Source organism: Taudactylus pleione, unplaced genomic scaffold, assembly GCF_031769625.1.
Source record: "Taudactylus pleione unplaced genomic scaffold, aTauple2 ptg000585l, whole genome shotgun sequence".
In the NCBI taxonomy this organism is placed as follows: domain Eukaryota; kingdom Metazoa; phylum Chordata; class Amphibia; order Anura; family Myobatrachidae; genus Taudactylus; species Taudactylus pleione.
The window spans coordinates 233,374-258,328 of NW_028284987.1; the positions used below are offsets into that span (position 1 = coordinate 233,374).

The 24,955-nt window shown below is 44.0% G+C and overlaps 1 protein-coding gene across 1 annotated transcript; it reads right to left on the minus strand.

Annotated features, from left to right (window-relative positions):
• Window positions 1–7,601: 7,601 nt before the first annotated feature.
• Window positions 7,602–23,120, minus strand: TIMM22 (translocase of inner mitochondrial membrane 22). The gene is made up of 4 exons (XM_088453667.1): window positions 22,618–23,120; window positions 15,104–15,300; window positions 12,263–12,335; window positions 7,602–8,107 (listed from the first exon to the last, which is right to left on the minus strand). The coding sequence occupies exons 1-4, from the start codon at window positions 22,901–22,903 to the stop codon at window positions 8,031–8,033; spliced, it is 633 nt and encodes a 210-aa protein (XP_088309793.1). The 5' UTR covers window positions 22,904–23,120; the 3' UTR covers window positions 7,602–8,030.
• Window positions 23,121–24,955: the final 1,835 nt, after the last annotated feature.

A 24,955-nucleotide genomic window follows, 5' to 3' on the forward strand; every position in this document is an offset into this window, starting at 1 on the left:
AAGCCGCCGTAAATCTGGGTACACACATGGACCCTGCTGTAGAAGGTCCGATCGTAGCGGAAGAGGCCAAGGTTCGTCTGCCAGAAGGAATAATAGATCGGAGTACCAAACCCGACGAGGCCAATCCAGAGCCACTAGGATGACGTTGGACGACTCTCGTTTGATCCGCTTGAGAATCCGAGGGAGAAGCGGAAACGGTGGGAACAGATACACAAGGCTGTACGGCCAAGGGATCAGTAGAGCATCTGCTCCCACCGCTGCCGGATCCATGGTCCTGGAGCAGTAAAGGGGTAGTTGATGATTTATCCATGATGCCATCAGGTCTATCTGTGGTTTCCCCATCTGCAAACCAGTTGATGAAAGACCTCGGGATGAAGGGACCACTCCCCGGGATGAAGATCCTGACGACTGAGGTAGTCCGCTTCCCAGTTGTCGACTCCTGGAATAAACACTGCGGAAATTACCTCTACGTGTCTTTCTGCCCACAGAAGGATGCGACTGGCTTCTCTCAATGCCAGACGACTACGGGTTCCTCCTTGGCGATTTTATGTATGCCACTGCAGTGGCGTTGTCGGATTGTATCCGAACCGGAAGTCCTCGTAACAGAGGAGCAGCCTGTATCAAAGCTCTGTAGACTGCCTGCAGTTCGAGAACATTGATTGGTAAGAGGGATTCCTGCTGCGACCAAAGCCCCTGGAAGTGACTGCCCAGACCACAGCTCCCCATCCGCGGAGGCTGGCGTCCGTGGTGACCAAGGTCCAATTCCGAAGCGCCGACCCGCTAACAGATGCTCCGTCCGAAGCCACCAGAGCAAGAATATGCGGCCCCGGGGAGACAGACGCACCAGCCGATGCATCTGTAGGTGGGACCCGGACCATTGAGACAGAAGATCCAGTTGAAAAATTCTGGAGTGAAATCTGCTGAATTGGATGGCCTCGAAGGAAGCCACCATTTTTCCCAGGAGACGGATGCAAAGATGCACGGACACTTTCCTGGGTCTGAGCACCAAACGAACCAGTTCCTGTATGGCTATGGCCTTGTCCCTTGGCAAGAATACACGAAGCAGAACAGTGTCTAGAATCATTCCTAGGAACTGAAGTCTCTGGGACGGCATCAACTGAGACTTCTGGAAGTTCACAATCCATCCGTGTTGAATGAGAATCTGATGTGTAAGGGACACTTGGTGTAAAAGGACTTCTGCCATTGGAGCCTTGATGCGTAAATCGTCTAGATACGGAACTATCGTCACCCCCCGAGAGCGCAAGTGAGATACCATGACTGCCATCACCTTGGTGAATACCCTGGGAGCTGACGAGAGAACGAACGGCAGGGCCTGAAACTGGTAATGAGCTTCCTTGATGGCAAATCTGAGGAAAGCCTGGTGAGGAACCCAAATTGGGAAATGCAGATAGGCGTCCTTGATATCTATTGACACCAGAAACTCTCCTGCCTCTAGTCCCGCAATGACAGAATGGAGAGACTCCATTTTGAACCTGTGAAATGAAAGATACTGGTTCAAGGATTTCAGATTCAGAATGGGTCTGACTGACCCATCCAGTTGCGGAACCACAAAAAGGTTTGAGTAAACCCTTGTTGTCTTTGTGCAGTGGGAACCGCCACCAGAACCTCGGCCAGCAAAAGTTTCTCGATCGCTTGATGCAAAATTAGTTGCTTCAAGGGATCGACGGGCAAACCTGTTGTAAAATAACGCACAGGAGGAGTGAAAGCGAACTCGATCTTGTATCTGAGATACCAGATTCCGAACCCAAGTGTCTGGAGAAGTCCATCTCCAAACCTCCGAGAAACGCTGGAAGCGAGCCCCCACCTTCGGATCTCCGAGATGGGATGGGAGCCCGTCATGTCACAGGCTTGTCTGCTGGCTTAGGATCTGGACGGCGGGCATTAGTCGCTTGACGTCCTCTAGCACGGCCTCCTCGCCCCGCTGAAGACGAACCTCGCGATCATCCCTGAAATCATGCAGATGCTCGAAAGGAAGGTCCCCTAAACGAGCGACGCGGAGGAGGTGCTGATGAAGGTAGAAAAGTACTCTTACCTCCAGTGGCCAGCGAGATCCACTTGTCCAGCTCTGGACCAAATAAAATATCGCCTGTGAAATGAAGAGCTTCCACTGCTCTTTGACTCAGCATCCGCTGGCCAGGCACGAAGCCAAAGTGCCCGGCGAGCAGAGACCGCCGAAGCAGAAATCCTAGCGCCTACCTGGCCGATATCTCTGGAGGCGTCTCCTAAGTATACTGCAGACTCCTGAATATGTTCTGCCAAGGTAATCCGATCTGCCCGCGGAGTGTTGGATTTAAGACCCTCAGTCAATTGTTCCGCCCACTTTTCCACAGCCTTGTTGACCCAAGATCCTACCAAGGCCGGCCGGAGAAGAGCACCTGCAGCCGTATAAATGGATTTCAAAGTGGTTTCTAATCTCCGCTCTGAGGTTTCCTTCAATGTAGTAGCTCCTGGAACCGGTAACGTGGTCTTCTTTGACAACCGAGAAACCGAAGAATCCACAGGTGGCGGGGTCTCCCACCTCTTTCTATTTTCGGCAGGAAACTGGTAAAGAGAGAAATAACGCTTAGGAATCTGGAATTTACGGTCCGGATTCTGCCAAGCTGCCGTCATCTGTTTGTCCAACTGGAGAGAAACAGGGAATGTGACAGCAATCTTCTGTGACCTGGCAAACAAGGAGTCTTCTAACGATTCTGGAGCTTCCGGGCCAGAAATCTTAAGAACTTCCCTCACCGCTAGGATGAGTGCATCAATACCTTGCATTGCCTCAGGTTCTTGTGAGTAAGTCTCTACGTCTGATTCGTCCAGCATCTCCCCTTCCTCCTGAGACGAGTGATCCGCGGCCGAGTCCTCATCCGACTGGAGAACCGCCGGAAGAGCCCTCTTCTTAGATGAGCGACTTACCGTAGCTTCAGGAGCTTTAGACGCAGAACCCATAACCTGAGCAAGGCTATTCACCGAGCGGACTAAATTCTGAGCCCACGCTGGTTCTGTTGCTAGAAAAGAAGGGTGAGATGTGCTAGGTAAATCTCTGGCGGCCCCCGTTCCCTACGGGAAGCGGCTAATTCAGAAGAAAGATCCGCCATGACCCCCTGCCAAACTATTTATGAAGGAGGGAGTGACAGACTGCGTGCTATCACTCTCTGCTTCACACGTCTCGCACAGGGAAGACCCTTCGGAGCGAGCATGGGTAAATTTTTTCCTGCACTTACTGCAGGCAAACAGCTTTTGTGAAGCAACTTTTTCTGTCCTGGATGTCATCATTTACTCACAGACAGACACCACATACAACTCAGTAGTGCAAAAGGAGTATAGGGAGAAGCAGAATTTCAATAATAATGCTACTCAAGTATGGGTGCAGACAGAGCAATAAGGGAGGAGCAGAATTTCAATAATAATGTTACTCAGGATGCAGACAGAGCAGTATAGGAGGAGCAGAATTTCAATAATAATGCAGCTCAGTAACAGGGGCAGACAGTGCAATATAAGGGAGGAATAGAATCAATTTAAAAAAAAAAAAAAAAAACCAGAAGGTAGTGAACTACCTTACTGTAATTACAGACCCCCTGTAGAAGCTCAGTCTTCTCCCCTCCGATCTAGCTCTACTGAGGCGCCACTCCCTTTCAGAGCGCGCCAAACGAGCCCTGCAATGAAGGAAGAGGAGGGCCTATAAGCTCCACCCCCTTCTGTCAATGGCCGCCGCTATTATATGCGCGCGGCATAGCCCTGCATCCCAGCCGCACGCGGGGGCCAGCGGCACGACTGCCACCAGTGATTAACGTGCCAGTGCCTTTACACAAGCACCGGCACGCACAGGTAGGACCGCCGTTTCACTCTGCAGAGCCTACCTACCAGCCAGTGCCGGTGTTCTCTGCAAACACCAGCGTGGCACTGACAGCCGTGCGCTGTTACAAAACCCAGCAGATTATTTTCACCTATCCTGCTAGTCAGGAGAGGTGTGCATACTTACAGGGCTGCTGCGGCCAGAGCGCTGGGCAGTGAGGGGAGAGCGGGGACCCGGACACAAGCCAGTGTTAGCTGTGGCGGGCCCCGCTGAGTCTGATGACTCCTTCACTGCCAAAAGGCAGCCTCCCCTCCATAGGGTGACCGGACACAGGCTGCAGTAGCCGTGTGGTACCCTCTCTGGCGGCTCCCACGATGCAGGCAGACTGTCACAGCTAACAGTCTGTCTGTCCTCTTGCTTGTTTCTTCTTTATATATTAATATATATAACTTAAGGGCTGGAGACAGCCCCTGTGCACCGGCTTTACTCGGGCACATTCTAAAAACTGGGGCTGATGACGCATAGAGGGGGAGGAGCCAGTCACACTTGTAGATTTTTAAAGTGCCAGGCTCAACTCAACCCACCGTCTATACCCCACTGTCATGAAGCTCCAGTGTCCCCTAGTGGATGAAGGAGAAATATGTGAAAGAAAGACAATATGTGAGGTTATGTGTGGACTGTGAGAGGGGATGTAATAAGACATGGAAGCTATGAAGGTTATGTGGTCAGTTCTGGAATCTGATAAGCTTGTCTGAAGAGGTGAGTTTTCAGGGAACGCTTGAAGGATTGAAGACTAGAGGTAAGTCTTATTGTGTGTGGTAAGGCATTCCATAGAGTGGGTGCAGCCCGAAGAAAGTCCTGTAGCCGTAAATGGGAGCAAGTAATGCGCGGGGATGAGAGACGCAGATCTTGTGCTGAGCGGAGAGGTCGGGTTGGGAGATATTTTGAGATGAGTGAAAGAGATGTATGTTGGTGTAATTTGGTTAATGGCCTTATGTGTAAGTAACAGTATTTTGTATTGAATACGGTAGAAAACCGGCAACCAATGGAGGGACTGATAGAGCGGGGCAGCAGACTATGAACGATTGGCAAGGAAGATAAGCCTCGCAGCTGCATTCATAATGGATTGTAATGGCGATAGCCTGTTTTTGGGAAGACCAGTAAGGAAACTATTGCAATAGTCAATGCGGGAAATAATGAGTGCATGGATTAGAGTTTTTGCAGTGTCTTGTGTGAGATATGGTCGAATTTTGTATATGTTTTCTAGATGTATGTAACATGATTTTGAGACAGATTGAATGTGGGGAACAAAGGACAGTTCAGAATCAAGGATGACACCAAGGCAGCGAGCTTGTGGGGTGGGGTGGATTGTTGAGTTATCAACAGTGATAAAGAGATCAGATTGGTAACTTATTGGCCGGTGGAAATATAATTAATTCTGTTTTAGAAATATTAAGTTTCAGGTAGCGAGATGACATCCAAGATGAAATGGCAGAAATACATTCAGTGACACGGACCAATACAGATGGTGATAAATCTGGAGAAATCCAAAAGAGCGGATTAGTTTGCCAAGAGAGGTGGTATAGATTGAGAATAGCAAAGGACCTAAGACAGAGCCTTGCAGTACTACAACTGATAGAGGTAGTGAAGAGGAGGCAGAATCAGAAAAATTAACAGTAAAAGAGCGATCAGATAGGTAGGGAGAAAACAAAGAAAGAGCTGTGTCCTTAAGACCTAGGGACTGTAGTGTTTGTATGAGAAGAGAGTGGTCAACAGTGTCAAAAGCAGCAGAGAGATCTAGAAGAATTAGAAGTGAGTAATGGCCTTTAGCCTTGGCAGTGACCAAATCATTTACTACCTTAGTCAGTGCTGTCTCTGTGGAGTGCTGGGAATGGAAGCCAGACTGAAGTGGGTCCAATAAGTTGTGGGTGTTAAAGTGTGTGTAGACAAGTCTCTCCAGTAGCTTGGAGGGGCATGGGAGCTGGGATATAGGACGGTAATTAGAGAGAGAGTGTTAAGGTCAGAATTTTGTTTTTTCAGAATGGAAGTAATCACTGCATGCTTGAACAGTGATGGAAAGATGCCAGTAGAAAGATAGAGATTACAGATTTTAGTTAGGGTTGGGATGAGAACAGGAGACAGAGCTTTACTAATTTGTGAGGGTATAGGATCTAGAGGAGAGGTAATAGAGTAGGAGGATGAGAAGAGTGTAGATACTTCATCTTCATTTGTGGGGTCAAATGAAGAGAATGTGCCAGAGGGTTCAGGTAGGGAATTGAGTAGGTCACTAGTTGAGGAAGAGAATAACATTTCATTTCGGATATTATCAATCTTGTCCTTGAAATAGGAAGCAAGATCTTGTGCACAGATAGTAGCAGGTATATGTGAGGAAGTCACTTGGAGTGCGAGACTTTCGCCACTGACGTTCTACTTTACGTGAGAGTTTTTGTAGATGCCTTGTTAAGTTAGAATGCCACGGTTGACGTCTAAGTCTACGCGGAGTGTGATGGGTAGCTGGAGCTACTTCATCGAGGGCTTTTACTAGAATCTGGTTTAGGTGTGATGCAGCAGTCTCAGGAGAAGTGAGTGCAGAAATTGGTGAGAGTCGTTGTTGTAGAGAGGTAGATAGTTGTTGAAAGTTAATCACATTAATATTTCTGTGGGTTTTATGAGGTTTGGTTGATTTCACTGACATTGAGGTTGATGTAATGGAGGAAAGTGTGCAGGTGATAAGATTGTGATCTGAGAGAGGGAAAGGATCATTATTAGTGAAATCAGAAACTGAGCATAGTCTGGTAAATACAAGATCAAGGTAGTGGCCCTCCTTATGAGTAGAGGAGTCAGTCCATTGGGAGAGGCCAAGAGGATGTTAGAGTAGTTTGGAGGCATGAGGAGATTGTGGACTGTCAATGGGGATATTGAAATCACCCATAATGATGGTGGAGATGTCTGAGGTTAGGAAGTGAGGGAGCCAAGCTGAAAAATGTTCCAGAAATTGTTGTGGTGGCCCAGGCGGGCGATAGATAGCAGCAAATCGCAGAGAGAAAGGGGTGAAAGTCCTGATAGAATGTACTTCAAATGATGTAAATGTGAGTGAAGGTACTTGTGGGAGAACTGTGAAAGTGAAAGATTGGGAGAGTAATATTCCTACCCCACCTCCTTTACAATTACCAGGCCTGGAGGTGTGTGAGAAGTGTAGGTTACCATGTGAAAGTGCAGCAAGGGAGACAGTGTCTGGTTGTGTAAGCCATGTTTCTGTTATTGCCAGAAGGTTGAGGTTATGGTGCCCCTAATTTGAATTTGTCTTTTGGCATTCCACCAAGTCACAGCCAAACTATTCAGTGCCCTTGTTCATGGATGCTTCCTCAAAGCGTTTGCTCTAGAGAGCTGGGTCCTGCAAACAAGTATCCTCTACATCCACCTACCAGTCAGAAGTGAGCAGATTACACACACAGGATTACATGGGAGGTGAAACTGTGTGTACATCGCACAACCCATTCAATCTCATGTCTGAATGGCATCTCATACGTTCCCTAAATGTGAAGTAAGGAGGTCAAAAATGAATAACACATTCTTTTAGATAACTTCTTAAGAAACTTTAGCATATCTACAACTTCTACATGCCAAAATGTGCATATTTATACTGAGCCTGAGTACACCATTGGAGTACAGTGTGTTAGGAATAGTTTCTAGATACTGGTTAGCCCCTGAGGAAGTGCATAGACTGCTTTAAATAAAGTAGCACCAGAGCACGAATATAGTATGTATATAGATCTAATGCAAGAAAAAAAATGCAAGACAGGGTTGACCTGGAAATTTTATTTTATTTATTTTTTATTTTAACAACTTGCATCGTTACAGGAATAAAAAAAAAAAAAAAAAACAGAACTAAACAAAAAGTTTGTGTGAAGTGATCTTTATACCTGGGTTCTTTCTGCACCAACTGTTACGAGTTGTACTGTAGAAGGAATTTGCAGAAATGAATAAATAGATCTTTTTGTAAAGTAATATTATTGCATGGATTTTACAAGTTAAACAAGTTAGACAAAAACAATCATAATTACAAAGGTTATAATTGTGTCCACATCCAAGTTAATCGTTAATATTTCATGGAAAATATGTCAGCACTTCATCTGAGCAGCTGTAGAGTTCTTCATTGGTCAAGAAAAACATTTCTATTCCATAAAATGTCCATGGAGAGGCAGCGCCACCTGGCAGCAAAGAGCTGCTACCGCAGGTAATAGTCTATGACAGCAGAGAAAGCAGCAAATCCTCCGCAACCAAGAGTTCCAGCTTTGAGGCCAGCTGTAAAAACACAAATACAAATCACATTATTTCCAACTTCAGACCTGTTTTATGTACAGACATCCAGGAATATAGGTGTGATGTATTCTGCCCATTCTTAACAGCATCCTCAGTTGGGTTATTATCTCTAATGTTCGATACCTCTGGTATCAGGGTGTATAAGGGAATTAAACTGCATATAAATGACACTGGCTATAAAGGAAAGCATCTTAATTCCAGGCAGGGTAATAACTTGTTTGCTCATAATATAAATTAGGATACATTTAACCTCTCATTTATATTACTGGATTTTATATATTACAATTATTAGCACTCCTGGCAATATTTTCAGTAGTTTTATAATAATCTCAGTAGATTTTCTAGATGTAACATAATTAGAGGTTATTAGATAAATTCAATATAGGCTGAAGAGGAAAAATAATCACCTTCCTTCCGTCTTCTATTTCAAAGAGCATATCCCACCCAAAATCACTCAACATGTCCTGTGATCAGTGAATAATAACTGGGCAAGTACATCTCACAGATTTAAAATAAATTTACATACAACATTAGTGATTGCAAGGTCAATTAAAGAAAAAAAAAAAACCACATATGTAACCTAGCCTTATTCTACTATGAATTACAAGTATATAGGTGGGGCAATTTTCACATAGGTTTTCGTGCCTTGTGCAAGAAAGAATGAAAAAGTATAACTTCAGACCCATATAGGGAGGGCAATCATATTGCCTTGTGCCAGCAGAAATAAAAATAATGGCATCGTACCCCTATAGGGAGAACCGTCACTGCTTGAAATAATTCCTTTGGAAACCCAAACTAGGATAAAACTGCATTTACAAACCTACAGTGTCAAATGGTTTTTTTCTGCATCCACCACTATAAGCATAAAGAGAGTCTGTTATAGATGGACATGATGTAAAAGCTGGAGGTTATATAATATTTTATCTGTCATGCTTATTCGGCCATGAATCCTTTTTGTCAGGATGAATCAGATCCAAAATGTAATTACAACTGTTCACCTGTACATTGCAGATTATTGGGATATAAATTATATAAAACAGTAACTGCTATACAACAGGGATCTTTTCCTGGTTTAGGAAAAACAAACATACTGGCTTTATGGAAGTCTGGACGCAAGGTGGCGAGTATAGACGTATGGGAGGCCATACTGTGACAGGCAATCTGCGTCTAGCAAAGGGCTGGTGCAGTTTTCAATGGTGAGATTGATGGTAGTGTCTAAAGACACTGACAGTGGGCATCTCAGTCCTTGCACATTCAGATGCACGGCTGTACACCAGGGAAGGGCTTTTAGCAGTATTTGAATAAAGACACAGACGGTGCTACTGTCGCCTCAAATTCAGGACTACCAAGAGAAATAAGGTATCGTAAAGAATACCAGATATGGGACAGAAAGCATTAGAAGAAGAAAGTGCCTCTCGAAGAACAAGAAAAGTATTTAGCTAGTTAGAGGAGTTTGCCACTTAGAGGTTAGAGCAGAGCCATCCAATGCGCATGAGTAGCAAGTGTGGAGATCAAAGGTGGAGCGGTGCCATCATATAAGAGCCATGGAGCCCACACTTGAGGGAACATATGACCTCTATCATGAAGATAGTAAGTGATATTTTCCATCTCCGCTATATGTCTGTTTTGCAACTTTACGGCAGAGAGGGATGGTGGAAGAGGGTTTTTCCATTTGCGAGCAATCAAACTCCTGGCAGCAACTAAAATATGGGATAACAATTTAACAAAGCGCTTATTAAAATCAGGAGGGGGAAAACTTAAAAGGAAGGTCCATGGGTCCTTCGTAATCGAGTTGTCAAATATATATTATTCACAAGAGTATGGACCAAGGTCCAAAAGGGTTCGAGGGCTGGCAGGTCCACCAGATATGGGCTAGGGTACCCCAAAGGCCACAATTTTTCCAACAGAGGGCTGAAGCAGAGGGATACATATGGGAGAGCCGTACTGGGGTATATAATACCAGCGGTAGTATAATTTATAAGAAGTTTCTTTAAGGCGAGTAGAGATAGAGGTTTTAGCAATTGCCAGTTTCATGTCGTCCCAAGCCTCCCTCTTTAGGTGGGGGGCCAAGGTCTACTTCCCAGGAGGATTCATGGGGATTATTAGTGGGGAGAACCACATTGACGAGTATATTGTAAATTTGAGAGATCATTCCCTTAGATATGGGGCAATGTTTACAGAGCCGTTCAAAGGGGATGAGGTCGCGAAGAAGCAGGGCTTGTGGTAGAGAACCTAAAAAGTGCCGTATTTGGAAATATTCAAAGGGCTTTAGGGGTTGGGCTGGACACTGTACTTGTAGGTCTGAGAAGCAAAGCCCCTGTGAACTAAAATCAGCAGGGATTTTAAGGACGCCTGTAGCCACGACTTCATGCGGGCCACATGCAAACCTGGGGGAAAATTAGTGTTATGCCATATGGGTGTAAGAGGAGATATAGGGGTGGGGATAGCAAATTTAAATTAGTATAAAGCCCATATCCGTAAAAGGAATTTAATTGTTGGTGGAAGGTTGGAGGAGGGAGGACGATGTTTCTTCTGTAGGCCCCACAGGGAGGATAGGTCTGGGGATTTGATATAATTGGGTTCAATATCAAGCCAGGAGGTCGCTCCTTGGGGGGAGTAGGAGGAAACAATTTGAGAAAAATGTGAGGCTAGGTAGTAGAGTTTAAAATCAGGGAGTCCTCTACCCCCCTTGGAAATAGGTTTTTTTTTTTTAGAATAGTCAAAGATAACCGAGGGGGTTTGCCCTTCCAAATAAACCGGTTAATACATTTCTGAATATTGTGAAGGAGAGTAAGGGGAACTGCCACCGGGAGGGTTTGGAAAAGGTAGAGCCATTTAGGGAGAACATTCATCTTGACTGCTATAATCCTGCCAGCCATGAGAGTATAAGCCCTTTCCAGGAGGCCAGAACTGCTTGAAGTTTTATAAAAAGCTGTGGAAAGTTCTCCGGATATAATTCGTAACGGGATGTCAGGAAGATCCCAAGATATTTGATTTTCCTATGTTGCCATTTAAAATTGTAAGAGGATTTAATGGCCAAAGCGTCTCGATGAGGAATATGAAGCATGACCTCCGATTTAGAATCATTAATCTTATACCCAGAGAGTATACTATAGCGGTTTAGTAGGGGATAAAGGTTGGATAAAGAAATCAGAGGTTGAGTGAGCGTGAGCAAAATATCGTCAGCGAAAAGGGCGACCTTGGAAGAAGTATTCCCAACCTGCACTCCATGGATATTAGGGTTCAGTCGGATTAAGGATGCCAGAGGTTCTATCACAAGGGCAAAGATCAAAGGGGACAAGGGGCAGCCCTGCCTGGTGCCATTTGAGATAGCGAAACGGTCGGATGGGACGCCATTAATGGAGACTGTAGCGGAAGGGTTAGAGTAAAGGGCCATGGACACCAGTCAGGAAGTCTCCCGATATCCCAAATGATCGCAGGGTTTGGGACATAAAGCTCCAGGAGATCCTATTGAATGCTTTTTCAGCATCGAGAGAAAGAATTACAGCCGGGGATCTCCTAGAGTTCATGATATGAATTAGGTCTATGGTTCTACGGGTATTATCTCGAGCTTGACTTACTGGCACAAAGCCCACCTGATCATAGTGGACCAAGGAGGGAAGGACCTGGTTGAGTCTGTTAGCTAAAATTTTGGCACAGATTTTAACTAGCACAATTGTGCGGGTCCTTACCCTCCTTAGGTATCACAACGATTCTACCCTCAAGCATATCCGTAGGGAAGGAGCCCCATGTAGAACATCATTAAAAAGGGAAAGCAGGTGGGGAACGAAATGCCCCATAACAGATTATGATCTTTTATGCATCCTAATGCTTTGAGGATTTTGTATTGAACCATAAACCAAAGGAGGCCAAAAGGTGGTGAATATTTCTATAGCCATTGCACCACTGAAATAATCTACAATCTATGTGTATGGCCTCGCTGAATTTTACATAGTCAGTTAATCCCATTGGTCGTCACAGAGTATGGAGCCAGTTTTAGGTGATGACTATATTCTCTCACTTCCAACCTAAGCGCAAATTGTGTTTTCAGGAGGCCAACACCAGCATACACCCTATTCTTCCAGACATTCTATTAGAACTATAAGCTACTTCTATGACAGATAATAAATCATTCACCTCTGAAGCCAATAGCACCCCCTGTAATACATCCACTTATCACACTGTTCTTCCAGTCTGATTTTCCTCGATACTAAAATAGATATAAACCACAGTTAAAAGAGAAGTTATCTGTAATGAGACAAATAAATTATGTTGAACACAGATACACTTAAAATTCAAATGCAGGACACTTACTATTAGGCATTTGCAAGAAGAGTATATTGACAATGCTGCCACCCGGAAACGGGAGGTGAGTTAGATCATTGACAGTTATGCGGTCAACAGTCAAAATGTTTAAAGCTATACTGCCAACACGATTAAAATGCTTTAAGAAAAAAAAAAAAAAAAAAAAAGGACTACTGCGTTTGCAATTCTACCGTCGACAACACATACAAAACCCTACCAACTACCCCCCTGTACATAAACCTGTTCATTCTCACTGAAACACCAACTAATGTACTTTTAAACTATTAAAATCACAGCTCCATGTTCCATTTGAAATTCTGGTTACTGAAGTTTCCGCCTCCCCGTAGAATACACAAACCGGTAATCACCGGCCTAATGTTGATATCCGTACCCTAAACACTCCCATCTCACAAGCTTTCATAGCAAGTCACTCTACTGGCAGAGTTTTCCAATCACCTGCGCTCTCCACCTAAGGGTCGTATTCAATTAGTTTCGCACCCGCAATACTTTGCCTACTTCGTGTGTTTTGTACACGAAAAACTTTGTGCGCGCCCCCGCTATTCGCCGTATTCAATTCCAAAGGACGCGAAAAAACACATCCCATCGAAACTCAAACAGGCGAAAAGTGCTGTCAAAGATGGGGAAATCAGCCTAACACCCCACAAAAGATGCACTAACATTGAGGATCAGTATAGGTGTCCCCGAATAGCCCTCCTGAAGCTATTTGGGGTACTTAAGTGCTTTCAAGTGCCTCTATATAGTGTTTTTGAACAAGTGGTGAAGAATAGCATTAAGCAGTATTTTTTCATGAAAATAAGTAGCACCTTTGCACCCCAAAACCGCAACCATGCATTTTTTTACACCTGCTAGTCATAGGCAAAACTTTTTTGCCTATTACATTGCATTGACTTTCCGCGTACGCGAAAAGTCTTTGCAATTGAATACGACGAAAAGTTTCCGCCTGGCGAAATTACGTCATCCGCGATACTTTTTTGCAGATTACGGCTTTTCACCGCTAATTGAATACGGCCCTAAGTCGGTTAGTAGTAGGCTCCAGTGTTGGAGATCCCGCTATTCTGCTAGTATGTTGCAGAGACTTTACAGCTATTTGGTATAGGTGGAGTTCTTATTTAATGTTAACCCTACACCTAGCAAAGTAACCCCAGGCTAAGTTGCATGGCAAACAATTCACCCAATGTTTACAGAAAACCTCAGCAATTGGGATACACATTTTCTCTACAATATTCCTTCAACAAATGATATCAAATTCAATATAAATAAAACAAAGCTGTGGCAGTGGAACATATAAATGTCCTCTGTGTGTAGGCAGCAGAGCTTTGTGTCAAGCTGTGAGACTGAACACAGAATGGCACAAATTCTATAGACAACCGATGGCTGGGTTCACGTTGTTCCCCCACTCAGTATGGCAATTACTTGCTAAAAATAACAGTACGACAAAGGAACCTTCACATTATTTTAAGACTTAAAGCTGTTGTTATTTTACTTGAAAAGACCCATCTACGTGCAACTGACAGAGGTGGGTAATGTGCTGGAGACTTCTCCAACCAACGGTGACGGTAATAAAATAAATAAATGGATATGTAAAGGTGAAAATGTGCCCTTAAAGTATACAATGTACCGAAAAAAAAAAATGCAATGGTTATATTTTTTCCCCATTAGTAACAAACATATTTTCGGGATCTTTACACAGCTTCTGTATAATAACTATTTGGTCTAACATCTCCGGATCAAAAGCTATGCTAGAGCATCCTATACTGAATACCTTAGTAAGGACAAACTCCTTATAGCAAAGGAGTTTGAATAGCCTTTAAGATTTATTCTTTAGAATATGGCATGTTGAGGGAGTCTACAGTTTATAGATTTTAGTAGGGTCAATGGTTCTAGAAGAGACTCAATCTGTCCTTAAGTGGTCAGGTGGGTAAATCCACCTCTATTGGGGTTATATAGCCTGCATCTGGGAAAATCAGAGAAGCCATCTTTTGTAGTGGTGCTGGTTTCATTGCGTCCTACTTGGTTGTAGATGACAGATGTGTGATATTGCATTCATGTATTTAAGGGGGGATTCAATTGAATGCGATGTTGAATAACGCCAGGAAAGAGTTCCCTGAGCTATTCAACTGGCCACGCTGTTAACCTTCTGCTGGCATCCTCCTGAGGTGTGAGCAGATATCTGAATAAACTAGTGCTGCAATGCTAACTGAGGTTTTACCACGTGCGCTAACAGCATCGTGCCTGGCACAAGTCAGAAAATGTAGTTTACCACGATTACAACCCTGGAATAATGCTTTGTAAACTTCATCTCCAGATTTAAGCTCTGGGCGCGATGCGGACAACTGAATAGCTCCGGCCACTCATTCCCAGCACTAAACAACATCACATTCAGTTGAATTCCCCCCCTACATTTGTTAGCTAGCACTTTGCCAGCTTCGTTACACCTAGAGTAGTATCTACTACATAGGAGCGATGACTATTGATCTGGAAAATGTATAGGGAATATTTCTCTTTGCTTATTATTGTTTAATTGTTTGTGTATCTGATCGTATTATTTTAGCTGCTATTCAGGCAAAATGGTACGGTTCCGATTCCTGATCAAAATGTATAAAAACTAGAATGCATGAATTAACCCACATTACATGTATGCATTATACTTACTGACTCCACTAGACATTCTGTGCAGGAGAACATTGCACCCACAATGGCAAAGTTCTTGGCATAGGACATTCCTCTCTGACCCATATCTTTCAACACTTCTCTGGCAGTAGGAGTGCGATAAGGATCTTTAGGATCAAAACCTACATTTGTGTCGATGCCAGCAGTAAACACACCAAACGCTCCACCGAGGACAAAACCTAAGGGAAACAGCAGAGAATAATTTAGAGTGTATGGCAGATCTCAAAAACAGTAACTTACCACAAGAAGCATAATTACAGAATAATGTGTATATTTTCTGCCTGTAGAACATTTTGTATACATAAGAAAGCCTCTAAGACACTAAATCTATTCAAAAACATGGCAACTTGTAGTGATGCAGTCATTCAACATCTGGGTAGTTTAAATGGATTCATTCATAAAATTGGTATGAGGTGCACTGTGCAATATATCTAGTCATTTGTAACTATCTATAAATTAGCGATAATACATAAAGAATGCAAGAAAGGTTGTACAACAAAAATATGCCTACACAACAATGGGGTGTTTGCTTTCAGACAAAACAAACACTATCCATTAAAACCTAGCATTATAAACAAAACATTCTAAAAACAACTGTGACAAGCTGCAAACCTGAAGCTGGGCATGTTTTGTTTTTTTAACTGTGGAAAAAATATAAACTAATGTGTGTGTTTCTGTTCTGGTTTTGTGAACCTTTGAAGCGCTTCAAACAGAACAAATGGTATACAATCGGGAAACCAGCTGCCTTAATACTGGCAGCCGGCTTCCCTACTGTCATATCCCGGCGAGGGTGAGATGCCGGGCGTCTAGATGTAGACGCCTGACATTTCCCCGACGCCGGGAGACAGGTGCCCGGCATCCCGATCGGTGATGCCGGGTGCCGCGAGCGTACAGCCGCAGGGGGGTGGGGGAGGGTTAGGTTTAGGGCACCCGGGGAGGGACTTTGGGTTAGGCAACCCCCCCGGAAGGGTTAGGCTAGGGAGGGTTAGGGTTAGGCACCCACAGGGGGGACTTAGGTTTAGTCAGCGGGGAAGGGGGGATTAAGGTTAGGCACTTGGGGGGGGAGGTTAGGCACCCCTAAGGAGGGTTAGGTTAGTATATACTTACCTTAGCGACGATCGGGATTTCCAGCGCTGTCGGGCTTCCGCTGCCGGGAACTCTGCTGCTGTCGGCCAGGCGCTGCCGGGAATCAAACAGATTCCGAACAAACAGCACTTTACTTTTAATATTGTTATGGTATTTGTGCTGAAGTTCACCAGAAGAAAGCTCCGACCTGCTTCTCAGGCAGTGCAAAAGCAGCACAGTGCTACAGAGGTGTTTGCAGAGGGAAATGTTTTGTGTTTTATTGGCATAGCACATTGCACTGCATTGGAAATTGTATGCTAATTTCTTCACTGTTCTCCAATATCAAAGAAAACAAGTCATTTCATCAACCATGACTGCTCCTAACAGGGAACACATCAGCTTGGCAGCAGTATATCACTCACATCCATGCTGTGACGATGCACCAATGACAATTTTTAAAACTAGAGCCTAGAAAAAAAACTGCCAAAAATCATGCAGAATGTGTGTTTGTTTAAAACACTAAACACATATACAAGCCTGACAAAAGTGCCACAATAAACGGCACTGAAATGTTGTCTTTCTGCATGCTGTCTGAGAGTCCATTTATTACGCCAGGAGTGCTCCATTTTTCCTTTAGCTAGTGTCAGCTCAGCAAGCTGCAAGTGGCACCAGCAGCATTCTAAAGGACTTTTATGCTACATAGCTTTTAGATCCACTGGTCAAGTGTGTCTAAAATCAAAGTGTACTTAATCATCACATGCCCCAGTAGCCGAGTACTGTGCTGTGGCTACGTTGGTTAACGTTAGGACTGTAGATTCAGTCACATGATGATATATCCCTGATGAAGTCCCGTCTTAGGGACGAAATGTGTTGGGTTCATCTGTTCTATGATTTTATTATTGACGTAAGCTTATCCATATGGAAATTTTTTTTAAATAAATATCTTATTATTATATTGTTGTGGCAGTGGCCACTGATAGTGGCCTATTGGCCCTCTTTGTCTGGGTGTTTTTTTGGTGTGAGGGTATCTTTCAGCCACGTTTGGAGGAAGGAACATATATCCTGGCTAAACAGAGATTTTATCATATTCAAAGATTGACAGAATTTTATCTCCAAAACATCTGGAAAAAGAGAGGAATCCACTGTCTCCCTTTGTGTCTAAAGACTGATTATTGGAGCATTCCGATTGTGTATACTACATTTAAAGTGCACAGTTTGTAGAGCTATCATTGACTGTTTTATAATATATACATATTTTTATGGTCTGATTGAGCGCCCCTTCTCTTCTTTTTGGTGTTTATCTATTTTATATCTGTCTAACAGGGATATAAAGAGAAAGGTGCAGCTACATAATTTTGATTTTAAATTTTCTCATATCTCGACTACTGTTACTAAAGAATTAGCGCAGTATAAGGATTATATATATATATATATATATTTTATTTTTTTTATATTATTATGATTATGGTGTTGGCGCAGTAATTTCCCAACTAGACTTGTTTTAGATATTGGTCTATGTGATTTGTGCTCTTCATAGTAATTTGTTATTCTTATTTCTACATGGTATCCCCATGTAGATGAATGCACACAGCAGTAGCACAATGTATGCTAAGTACTACATGTAAAAACACAAACTGAAATTTAAAAATTAAAAAGGATACAAACTCGTATCATTAAATTAGTCTACGTAGCCAGTTTATAAAATCTTGGAAGTAAAACAAATACAATACATTCTATTACATTTAAAACTAAGTACGGCTAAAGCTTAGCATTAAAGCTGTAAAAAACTTCAAAAGCATTTTGTATGTTTGAGTAATCTAAGTAGATGAAAAGCTCTAAACTACCTGTTGGGACGTAAACCAATTATAGTCTCTTTGATGTTTGATTAATGTTTAGTATGTTGTATTCGGTTAATGAAAACATTAATTAAATAAAACAGCATTGACATTTTATAGTTAGCATGAATGAAAATTATACATAATTAAAGCAACATTGACATTTATCTCCTATGACATGATGCTCTGAAAATTTAATAATACAGTTTAAGAAGTAAAGAATGAAAATATAAAATTTAAGCAACAATTACCTCACAATTCTGGGTGGATATAGTATGCATAATTAAATAGAAATGTTCTTATGGTCCTCCTGTTTGGTCATTGTCAAGTCCCCTCTACCATTATATCAATCAAAATACTCAACATAAAAAAAAAAAAAAAAGAGGACCAGAGGTAATTTACCAAAACATCCAAAATGAAGGTTTCAGTTTTTGGTGGATTATACCCATTGAAATATTAGATGGTTTAATAAAAGACCACCAAAAACCTACCCACTTTTACAAGTGAAAAAAAACAAAACAAATCACACTTGGTTGTGTATATTTTTTTAAGGCTCTTCGGGGGCGTTTTGGACACCCAAATGTAATGAACGCCCATCAGAGCAATTCAATTGTACCTCAAGGCACGAGTACAGTGTGTGCATGCCCAGAAGCATCAGGTTTCACTGCGCAAAGCGTCTAAACCTGTAACACTTTGGGCACCCAAAGTGCCAACTTATCACACATTTCTGCTCGGGAGGCTGTAGCCGCGGCTATTCGGGCCCGAACAGTGCAACATTTGAATTGCTCCGTTGGGCACCCAAAAGAAAAATATGTGGTAAAAACAATTGAAATCGCCCCTTGGAAAAAAGTACTGTCTGGTGAGTTAAAGTATATATATTTCTATGCTGCATGGGAGCTGCAATCAGATGTATTCCAACTCTTCATTCTAGCACCCTGCACATGTCACAACCCGTGCAGTTCCTCTTTCCTGCCTGGGGTGTCGCTCTCTGCCCTGGAGCTTCTAGCAGACTCTAGTCCAGGGGTAGCTAACCCTTGTCCTCAAGAGCTACCAACAGTGCATGTTTTCCTAATCTCTTCACATAATCACAAGTGAAATAATTAACTCCACCTGTGGATCTTTAAAAATGTGTTAGTGAGTAATGACTACATATGTGCACCAGTTAGGTGGTCTGGAAAATGTGAACTGTTAGTAGCTCTTGAAGACAGAGTTGGCTACCCCTGCTCTAGTCTGTATCTCAGCAGTTTGTTGGGAATGGGTATGTAATACCGGCAGTCGGGATGCCACCTGTCAAAGTACAGACAGCGGCATCCCGAACGGGGAGTCTGGTAAGTATACTTACTCTCCCCCTAACCCTCCCTTCTTGTAGCCTAACCCTCCCCGTTAGTGCCTAAAGCTAAGTCTCCCCCCTTTGTGCCGAAACATAAACCCAAGAGTGCCTAACCCTAAACTCCTCCCAAAAAAACTAACGCTAACCCCGCTATGCTGCCTAAACCTAACACCCCCCCCCCACGCAGCTAACATCCAAGACCGTGCATGGCAGCTTCAATCGACGGGATTCAGACCAGCGGCATGCTGTCTGCTAACCACACCCTGTTTGTTGCATCAGCTGAGTGTGCTAGAGACACCAGGGCGAAGAGTGACACTCCAGGCCGGAAAGTGGAACTGCATGGGTTGTGACGGGTGCGGGGTGCTAGAATGAACACTACAGACTCTACATGCAATGTATACAAGACAGGACGAGGCCACTATATATAATTACAATACATTTGAAACAAGTCGTCCCATTTTGTTCATTTCAATTACTCTACCACCTGCAGGTCATCAACCCTTGAAAATATTTGTTACTGCCACAGTAATCTGCTCTTTCAAACCTAGTATATAAAACTGAAGGTAAGAGGTTTAACGGTATTCTAGTTGCACTTCTATACAGATGTGTACAAACACAAGGGACTCTTTTGCCTCATTTCCATCTGAGTATTGCCTACCCCAGAGGTACCCAAACGCGATTGCATTCATTAGCATATTTTTGCAGCATCCCTGCGTGCGATTACAGAGCTGCGATCGCAATAGCGATCCGTAATGAATCAGGCCCATAGTCTGATAATGTCTCACTCGAGGATCCCACACATCACACCATGGCAAGCACCAGTCTAATGATGTCTCATGGTTCCAACCCATACTTGTCTACCATCCCAGGACCGGGATATAGATAGCAGACTGGCAGAGGGCATGCCTGCCAGTCTGAATCCCGACTCTGGAAGTCAGTCAAACACAGGACTTAAGATAGGCATCGAAATACCAACGCCTAACTTAATCCTGATGCCGGAACACAGACGCCAGCCTGAACCAGGTATGTCCTGGGTGTCTTGGCTGTTAGCCGCAGGGGGGAGGGGTAGGTTTAGTACCATAGCGGGGTTGACGTTAGGTTTTTTTTGGGGGGGGGAAGGTTAGGGTTAGGCACCACTGGGGCAGGGGTTAGGCGGAAAGGGGGGAGGGGGGGAGGGTTAGGCTACAAGAAGGGAGGGTTAGCGGGAGAAGGGGGGAGGGTAAGTATACTTACCCAACCCCTGTCGGGATACCAACCATCGGGATGCCTCTGTCGATATTTTAACAGGAGGCATTACATACAGATTCCCCCGGGAAACTCCTGATTTTTCGGGTAACCCCTTGCACCCCTGGAAGAGTAGGCACTTCCCGGGGATTGGCGGATCCATGATTAGAGGGAACAGCATAATGACGCAATTTTAAACAGACGGCGTTTGTGGCAAATTACAGCGAGAGGGTGGGGCTTAATGGCACAACATATCTTTCCCCGCCCCCAATACCTCCCGCCTGCTTCTCCTCCTCTAGCTTCTCCCGGGGAGGAAAACTTAAAAAAGTCGACAAGTATGCTCCAACCAGGGACGTGCACTCAGGGTAGGCAGGGGAGTCAGTGCCTCTCCTGTCATACTCCTGAGATTTTATATAAAAATTATTACAATAATACAAAGAAGATATAACTTAAAAACCTCTTCTTTGTTTATTGTAATCATTTTTAGAGTTAACACTCACCAGCTTTGTGGAGCTCCCTGGGACTGCAGGGAGACGAGAAATGAGGCAGCAACAGCTCAGCCTCGCTTCTGTATAGTCAGACACTGCTTGCAGAGCAGGGGGTGTGGCCATCCCACAGGCTGTAAGCTGCATAGAAAGAGAGCTAATAGAGGCATGCCTCTGAGTATGGGGGGGCAAGCCTTGAGCACTGATGGACTCCTTGGATGCATCATGTGACCAGGAAGTGCACTGCAGTGTTTTAGAGATTGGAGCTCAGTCATCAGCAGCAAGAGAAGACACAGTGATGCAGATAGGAGCATCAATGGACACTGAAGCTTAGTGTAGTGAGGAGAAAGTTACAGTCAGTAGGGGGTGAGACAGGCTCCCAACATTCAAACCCATCTCCATGTGTGCCTCCCCAGCCATTGACCTCACCGCACGTCACTGGCTCCAACCACATTGCACAATGGCAAATACCAGTCTAATAATGTCTCACTCGAGACTTCCACACATTACACCATAACAAATACTAGTCTGATAATATCTCACTTATGGCTCCCCCCACATTACACCATTGAAAACCAGGGATGGATAATGGAAGCCTGTCATTGAATAGTGGGAGAAGCTTCTGCCATTGAACGTTGCAATGCGTTGGTAGCTAACCATCACATCAAAAGTATTCCATTGCAATGTTTTCAGCATGCACAATTATGCGCAATACCCCGGCAGTGAGATAGACTGGGGGAGGGGGGGTAGGATCAGGAGCAGGGACTGTGTGTTAGCTGCACCCGAATCCCGGCGCTGACCTCACATTCTACTCAGTGTTCAGTTCAATCATGGCTGGTGCCCACAGGTCCCTTAACATGTAGAGTGTGTGACTGAGGGGCACTATGTGTGTGTACGCATGGAGCTCTGGGAGTTGTAGTTGTTATGACCAGACATCAACTCCCAGTATGCCTCACACCCGTCTACTGGCAGATGCAGCAGTGTGACCCCCCCCTTCGGCCAGATGTACTAAGCTCTGAAAAGTGATAAACTGGAGAGTGATAAACCACCAGCCACTCAATCACAACTGTCATTTTTCAAACACAGCCTGTAACATGACAGTTGGGAGCTGAGTGGCTGGTCGTTTATCACTTTCCAGAGCTTAGTACATCTCCCCCACTGTCTCCACAATGTTCCATCACTGAATCCTAAAAAAAATAAAGAATAAAGGCTACTATCACAACACCATCGAATCATTAACATTTGATGGTGGCAAACATTGAAATTATGCCATTGAATGGTAAAAACACTAACAGCGTATGAAAAACAAAGTGATGGTCAGCAACCAACAATCTCCATCCCTATGGCAAATACCAGTCTGATAATGTCTCATGGTCATGGTTCCCGCACATTGCACCATGGCAAACGCCGGGCCAGGAGCATAGAGCCCCTTCTGCAGCAATGACTATGGGGCAGATAACAGTACAAGAAAATTAATCCCCAGCAATCAGAGAGAAAATGGATCAGCTGCCTGGTCCGGATCCCTTCATGTCATCCCTAGTCCTGGCGCACACTCACCCCCTACACACGCCAGGGCAGCCTTGAAGCCGCAACTCTCCATCACCCGCTCCATCATCTTATGCTCCTCGGATTTCAGGGGTGTGGGGATTCCCCCCATGCCCCCGGGGATCACATCCTTGGGTCTTCTCTTATCCCCAACTAAGTGCTCTAGGATCAGGCTGTACTGCAGAGTGCCGTCCCCGACGGCCGGCGATGGCGGGGGCACACTACCGGGGGTCATTGCTGCTGACAGGGATGTGCTCCCACTGGGCGCCGCCATGACACTCTCACTCGTGACACTCATTCAGCCTCGCAGAACTTTCCACACGGCGAGACAGTGACAGCGGAAATATAATATGGTAGGGTACAAATACTGAAGGGGGATCTATCCACTACCACCATTAATATAGCGTGACCGGAGGAACAAAAGAGGCATGGCGACGTATTCGCAGCCCGCAGCTATTTTCTATCTCGTTATTAATGATACAGTAGGTGCAGCATCCACACCAAGCGGCGTAGCTGTGCGGAATCTGTCAGGCAGAATCACAGCTAGCTATCTCAGTGACATGATCACGTGGTGTGTGTAATGCACACATTGGAGATTGCAATAAACATATTGGTTTATTTAGTTGCAGAGGTGATGTATACAGTGTGTGCACTTTGTTTTTGTTTTTTCCCTGCTTGTAGCAGTGTTTACACTTGTGGGGTTTTTGTCTTGGTTTGCAGCAGACTGTTTGCAGGGAAATCTGCAATGTTAAGGTGTAGTGTTTTCCAATTTTTTTCCTGGTTGGATAGAATTTCCTTTGCAGTTTTGAATTGTTGTTTGTAGTTAGTTGTGTTAGCTTTTCTGTTTTGTAAAGTAATTAAGTACAAAACTTGACAGGGAATTTGAGCAAGAATAAAACAGGTTAGAGATCAGGAAATCTGACAGTTTGAAAGTGGAAACACTAGACGTTTCAGATCTACTGTGATCCTTTCTCAAGCTGTACACGCACACACATATAATTAGGTGCTCCACTCCACCACCTGTGAACACTCAGCCTCAGAGTGCACACCGATTCCCGTCGCTCTACACGACGTCACACCGAGTGCGCTCATACCCCTCACTTTCAGGCAATCTGAATATACAAATAAAAACAAGGTGCAATCTAAACTACTGTACAAACTATAAATAGTCAGACATATGATGATTGATAAGATAAATAGGGGTCAATCCTATTAGGTGCGAGTTGCTATTTTCTCTTCGAATTCGCACAGCGAATCCAATCTAATTAGCAGCTCACGCTGAACTAGTGAGACTGAATTCACATTTTTCCATTCGCAACTGAGATGGAAAGGAACATTATTATTTTAAGGTTAAAATGTCAGGACGATGTGCTGAACCCCTTGGACACCCCCCTAATGATTAATTAGGCAATTGTAAGTTTCCAATTAGCGTAATTAGGCCAATAATTACATGACATTTTTGGGGGGTAAAAAAAAAGTCCTCAAATTACCCCCAAATCAACTTTTCACTTCGCTTAGGCACCCCAAATTTAATTTCAATATATATTTAGTTGAATAATAATTGTTTATTTTATCATTTTATTTTTTTATTTTTCAAGGTGCCCTCAAATTACCCCAAAATCACCTTTTTTCCCTACTTTTTTTTGCATTTTTTGTTTCATTTGTTTGAGATTAAACGAAAAAAAGTTTGCTTTTTATCATTTTTTTGCATTTAAAAAAAAAAACACATCAGCCATTTGACACCATTTAAAAACCCACAGTACCTTATTAATGCCCACAAACAGTCTTCAATACGGTTCTACTAACGAAATTATCAATTTTGGGGGGTCCAGAGTGGTCTCCCCACTTTTTTATGCACTTCTCTTACATCTCATTTGGCAGTCAATTCGCACCCCTCCGCTGCGAGAGCCACGAATAGGCATTTTTAATTGGATTTTAGAGTTCTCGGGAGCGTACATTAGTGCGAAGTCTGCGAGATTCATGAAACAAACTCGCAATTCGCACCAAATAGGATTGAACCCATAGAGCAGGGGTGGGGAACCTTTTTACTGCCGAGAGCCATTTTGATATTTATATAACTTTGTGGGCCCGGTGCAGGCCACGCCCCCTCCGTGTGACATCACACGGGGTGGGGCCACAATTGTCGATGATTACAGCAATGCCCGGAGCACCCTGAGGATGCTATAGGGAACTGTAAGGGCAGCAGTGTGACCGTCTAAAGCATCCTAAGGACGCTCCAGGTGGCACTGCTGCATAGATTCTGGCTGCAGGGTGCCATTCTAGGCACCCTGCTAGCCAGATGAAAAGCTCTGAGGGCCAAACCAAATGATTCTACGGGCCTTATAGGCCC